General features: G+C 42.0%; 1 protein-coding gene across 1 annotated transcript in view; it reads right to left on the bottom strand.

Annotated features, from left to right (window-relative positions):
• LOC142004191 (tetraspanin-15-like) overlaps positions 1–6,364 on the bottom strand; it is a 160,905-nt gene continuing 154,541 nt past the window's right edge. Inside the window, exon 8 of the mRNA XM_074981679.1 lies at positions 1–490. Within this exon, the coding sequence (XP_074837780.1) occupies positions 299–490 (192 nt within the window). The 3' untranslated portion in view covers positions 1–298. The remainder of the gene's footprint in view (positions 491–6,364) is intronic.

Raw genomic sequence — 6,364 nt, 5'->3', positions numbered from 1 at the left:
CAAATAGTTGAGGTTGCCAAGTCATTGCATGTAAACTATAAACTATGGAACTTCTTTCCCTTCAGGGTGTGTTGAGCCTTACTGAGGTATCCAGGCTAAGTTTTTGTTTGTTCTGTTTTATTTTACAGCTCGAAGATCTCCCATGAATTTGAGGATGAAGCATGATGTGCTATCCAGTTATTTTGCTACCAAAGGTCCATCACATATTCTCAGTCCATGCCCCCAGGTGCACTATGGTCTCAGTTGCTATGTTGAGTAAGATAACGGTCCTCCTTTGCACTTTACTTTGGCTGATAGCTTATTCATCATCTGTGGCAGAGACAGGAATGTAGCCTCCTTCTCTGGGAAAACACAAGCACCAGCCAGCACCCTGGAGGTCCACTGCTTTGAAGTCTATCTCTTTGAGTCCCTTGAAATCAACAGTGTCCACTTGGGAGAATATGTCTTCAAGCTTTTGCCAATATAACCAAGCCATAACTAGGCCAAGCATCTGAAAGAAATATTCATGGAAAGGGATTAGATTTCATGATTTAAACTCTTTTGGCAATTCTTTAATACCAAACCCTTTTATTTTGAGTCTTTTAGGCCTGGGCATGTTGTCCTGTGTGCTGCAGCATTATATAACATATCTTGAGGTATCATGCTAGGCAGAACTTAGCTTAAACAGGCTTTGGATTAGATAAATCCATGGAAAATGAAGATGCTGTAAGAAGAAATGTAGGTGGCAGTCTTCCTCTCTCACGCTACATCTCCACTAGAATGTTTTTTTTCCTCCAACAAAACAGGTGTTCTGTTGACAAAACTCAGAGCATCCCCACAAAACATGTGTTCTTGTTGATGTACTGCTGATAGAACTCAACACTTTTGTCGTCTCCCTTCTGCCTCTCTGACATGAGGCAGATCGCCTTTCTCAACGGAATCCGTTGACAAAAAAGGATGGATGCTCTGGGTTTGGGGAGGGAAGGGCATCTGTCGACAGAGAGGGCTTCTGGGTCACTGGGCAGCCCTGTCCGCTGTGCTTCTGGCCGGCCGCTCTTGTTGAGAGAGGATTGGGCAGTCCAGCCCCTCTCTGTCAACAGAGCGGATCAGTTTTTTGATCCGCTTTTGTGTGTGGACGCACTCCGTTGACAGAAGTTTCGTTGGCAGTCTGTACTGAATGGCCCAGCACAGCAGCCAGCACCAGGGCTCCCTGTAAGCTCAGTGCTTGGGTGACCACCCAGGAGAGACTCAGGTGCTGCCCAGCTGATTAGCAGAGTGCTCACTATGGGTACCGTGTGTTTATCCTGCTGGTGCACATCTGGCACATGCCTTGGTGCTCAGAATAAAACTTATTCTGCTCAGGAAAAAATATAGAGGGGAATCTGGCCAGCACCACTGTGTTGTGATAGGTGCAATCTTTTAGACAAACTCTGAAAATGATCTCCCTAACACATTTTTTTGGCAAAGGGAGAGGTGTTAACTCTAGTGTTCTGGTCCAGTTTCAGTAGGGTTCATTCCATGTTGCCTCCTTGAATTTCCCATGGAGTTTCAGGTGGAGAAACTGCTCTTAAATCATGTCCTGTAATGCTGTTTGTGCATAGCGACAAACATGTATGACGCCAAAGTTGGCTGCAGTTCAATGGGAGGAGAACAAGCCCCTCAGATGTACAGTATCTAACACATGTTGGGATCCTTCTGGTTCAACAAGGCTATATTTCTTTGTGAAGATGCATCAAGAAACAAGATTTAATTTGATAGATATCTCTCTTGGCCTTTTCCAATTTTTCCTCTGTCACCCCCCAGAAAAGAGTCCCTGATCTGCTGTTGCAACCCACACACCTATGTGTGGTTAACTGTCCCATGTAGTGGTACTGAGACCACTTCACAGAGAAAGAACAAGTGTCCTCTACAGCCTGAGCTGAGAGCCAGATGGCCTTTAGCTCAGCTGTCTGCTGAGTTTTTCTGAAGACCCTCATGGAACAGAGAAACAATGCAAATGGCCTAATACAAAATTAAAAAAGCAAGTCCACATCACAGCTAAATTCACAGCTAGAATAATGGTCTCATTTATATAACATTCTTAAATGGCTTTATCTCGTTAATTACAACATTAGTACCTTGCTAACCAAAATGCAGTTAGGTCTCAAATCACAGTACTGTACAGCCACAGAGCACATTATGAGAACAGTGACGAATAATTGGATTTTTTGCTAAAAATTTTATCATACCAGAAGGAAAGAGTGTGTTATTTATATGCTGCCATGCAGAGAAACAAAATAATGAAGCATTGGGGTTTTAAAAAAGTCCTATTTCATTAGCAGAAGATTTAAAGCATCATTGTACATTCATCTGACATTTCCTTCTAAACACCACAACAGCAGTGATTAGGAGCAAAATGCTAGGGAGATAATTTATTACGGTAAAAAACAGGTACATGTCACTATTTGCAGAAGCAAGGATGATAATAGTAGTAATAATCAGAGCTTTCCTGTGCTCATTTGTAACATCAGGCATTCCAGCAAAATCAGGCAAGTTGCTTATTTGGTATTAACCTCTCAGTTGCTCAGGTTTCAGAGAATGGCAGTTTCTTTGGAAGAAAACATTTTGGGTCAATTTTCATTTCTGGGCACATCTTCTGGAGTTCTCTTTAGCACACCTGGTAGGGAAGTGCAAAGCTGAACTCACAGGGCACCCCATACTGTGCCCATACTCCTGCCCCTTGCTAGGACTAAGGAAAATAAATGAAAGTGTTCATCTCCTGCAGTGGAGATGGAGTGGAAGCTCGAATTAAGGCATGACCACTCTAGCTATGTAATGAATGTAATTCAAGTCGCATATCTTAATTTGACCTTCCCTTTTAGTGTACACCTGGCCTCTGGTGCCTGTCGGTACAACTGCATTGACTTCAGTAGAGAAGGCCCACTGACCTGTGGGCGTAATATGGTACTATGAATGAAAGCACAGTGGAATGACAGATCATGGTGAACTACAGAGGTGACTGATGGGAATGCCTCAGGGGCTTAGGCTAAAGTGGAGGTGCTAATCTGAATATTGTCCTAACTCTTGGGTTTGCAAGACTGGAAACTCAACCCTCATAGATACACTTGGTTCATCATCTTTTGCTCTGGAAACTCATGTTTTGGTTACAGGTATCAGAGAGGTAGCCATGTTAGTCTGTATCTTCAAAGACAACAGGAAGTCCTCTGGCACCTTATAGACTAACAGATATTTTGGTGCGTAAGCTTTCATGGGCAGAGACCCGCTTCATCTTATAAGGTGCCACAGGACTTCTTGATGTCTTGGTTAGTTCTTCCAGATCCATGCATCTGGCTAGATACAATTCAATGGGAAAGATTTTTCTGCAAAACAGAAGAGCCTAGACCACGTTCTGTGAGCAGTGAAGCCTTCTCTCAGAAGTCTAAGCAGCCTTTGCCTACCATTCATTGCTTTGGGCCAGATGGGCTCAGTTTGGAAACTCAAGTTCCAGAAGGATAAAAGAGCTCCTATTTAGATGCTCAAATCACATTAAACAAGCACTACAACATTCAAGTACCAAGTGAGAATTCTAATATAGAATTTGAATGGACTGGTTGCATATTTTTGTTTGAAACTTGTGTTTGTGGTGTACCCAGAAGACCAACCCTTAGATGTATTGATTGTTTGAAACAAAGGAGTGAGGGTAATTGCTCAAGACCTTTGGCTCTTTAGGCAGTGTGAATATCCAAGTGTAGGTCACTCCCACAACCAGAGGTGAGAGTAGAGAATGCACCCTGGTGCGCAGCTCTGACAATGTAGGACAATAATTGTTTTAAGAGTCCCAGGCATTCCATCCTCAGGGCTTCACTGAGCATCTTGTGTATTTTATGTCTGTCTTTGGGACAGGGGTCATCCTTGTGTTTCCTGCCTTTACAGCACACAGCAGATTGTTGGCACTTGAACAGGATATTATAATCCCTTAAAATTTCCCCAAGAAGTGCAAAGTTAATCTTAGCAAGCCAGCCTACTGTAAGAAATTTACAGGTACTTTCATCCCTACCCAGGATTTTCTATCGTGCAGCTATTGGAGTAATGTGATGGGAACATACAACACAGTAAGTCTAGTGCACAGAAGGGAACACAATGCTTCGAATGGAATTGAAGTTTACAAAGTTTATGATGGATTGCGGCGGGGTGGGGGTGGAAGGAGTTGATTTGCCCTCTAGATAGGTGATTAATTGCTTTTTAAAGTTCTGAGTGATCCAAACTGCACTGAGATATAGTGCAGAAAGAGCACAAGCAACTGCATTAAGAAGAGTATGTTTCTAAGTTACACGGAATTTATTCTCCCAAGCAATTAAGTTCATGCCATGGTGTAGAAGCTCTGTGTAAGATTAACGCTACATAAGCCCATCCATTAAGATAACTTAATTTGAAGCCTGTAGGGCTTTCCCTATCATTTTGTGAATGTTATTAGCAAACATGTTTTCTTTTAACTTTGCTTGAAGGACACTGAAGTGTAAATCAGGAAGTAACCAAACTGCATCTGCCACATTTATTAATTATAGCCTAATACATTACTGTGGCATATTGTTTTTAGACCTCAAAAATTATACTAATGGCCTATTGAGTCCTAATCAATCTATAAAATTGTCTGGAAATGGAGAATGTTAAAAGAAAGAGACAAATGGGGATAGACAGGTGTAATGCTCTTTAAATTATACAACATGTTTGCCAATAAGTAGGATGGAAAATGATTTTGCCAACAAGAGACTACACAATTTGCAGACAAATTGGCTATGGAGAAATAATTAATCAAAATTGGTGGTCTCCATTGAACAGACAAGCACGAACTACACCCGATTTATTGATTTGTCTTTGGGGAGAAAAAGAAGGAGAGCTCTGTCCTACATGCTAATGGTCTGTGAAGGTGATCTGAAAACTATACTCAAAGTGGACTTGGCAACCAACAATTATGGAACACGGGATGTAGCCTACAGACATCTAGTTTTACTTTACAATTGCTCAGTCACAGAAATAAGAAAAAGGTTATGACCAACCGAGGTGTACAGCACATGACCCTAACACACAAACAATTCTGTAGTGCCGTAAAGACTAACAAATTTATTAGGCCATGTGCTCTCCTGGGTAAGACCCACTTCTTCAGGTGAATGCAGTAGAAAAACAGAATCCAGGGTTTATATAGCAGGAAACTCTGGATTTTATTGTTCTGCTCCATTCATCAAGAAGTGGGTCTTACCCAGGCAAGCTCATGACCTAATACATTTGTTAGTCTCTATGGTGCTACAGGACTACTTGTTATTTGTGAAGCTACCGATTAGCACAGCTACCCCTTCTGAGACTATGACCCTAACAGTTCAGGACTGTTCCCTACAGCATGCTCATTGTTGGATCTAGTTTGAGTCACCCATTGCTGTTGGGTGACTCTGTGTGTTATCTGATCATTAGAACAACTTGCCCAGTGATGGGATCTGTTTGTGGGACACCCAGCACTCATGATGGTGTCTCATGCAATAGACATGGCTAGCACAGAAGAAGCGAATACCCTTCTCCAATCTAAGGCTGTATCAGCAAAGGCCTTCTATGCACTGGCTCAGTCTAAGCAGCAACCATCTAGTTAATTGTCCTTAAACAAGGCAGCATTCCTCATCTGTACTTGCAAGGGTATTCCCTTATTTACAGGTTATGATAGTAAGAGAGTTGGGAGATTATCACAAAGACCAGGATCAACCTCACAGTGGCAAGCACGTTGAAGGACAATAATTGTTTTAAGAATCCCAGGCATTCCATCCTCAGGGCTTCATCAAGCATCTGGTCTATTTTGTGTCTGCCTTTGGGGCAGGGGTTATCCTTGTGTTTCCTGCCTTTACAGCACAGAGCAGATTGTTGGCACTTGAATAGGATATTATAATCCCTTCACATTTCCCCAAGGAGTGCAAAGTTAAGTTTAGCAAACCAGCCTACTGTCTGGCCAAAGAATGTCAATTGACTGTCTATTTGACAACAGTCAACTTTTCTAGGGGAGGGATAGCTCAGCGGTTAGAGCATTGGCCTTGTAAACCTAGGGTTGTGAATTCAATCCTTGAGGGGGCCATTTAGGGATCTGTGGCAGGTTAGATTTAAAAAAAAAATCAGGGATGGTGAGAGGTCCTGCTGTGAGTGTACTGGGCTGGAATCAATGACTTGTGAAGGTCCCTTCCAGCTCTATGAGCTATAAGAGCACACAGATGTGGATTTTGTTAGTGATTTCTTTCAGTTGTCACTGTTCAAAAAAATGCTTTAAAAATGTTACCATTTTTTACAATATTTGGCCAGTCAAATTACCAATTATAGTTGGATTGGTCATGTGCCTTACCCTAGAAGTGTAATTATTACGAGGAATTATTCT

This window comes from Carettochelys insculpta, chromosome 31, assembly GCF_033958435.1.
Source record: "Carettochelys insculpta isolate YL-2023 chromosome 31, ASM3395843v1, whole genome shotgun sequence".
In the NCBI taxonomy this organism is placed as follows: Eukaryota; Metazoa; Chordata; order Testudines; family Carettochelyidae; genus Carettochelys; species Carettochelys insculpta.
This window is presented reverse-complemented; position numbering and strand designations above follow the sequence as displayed.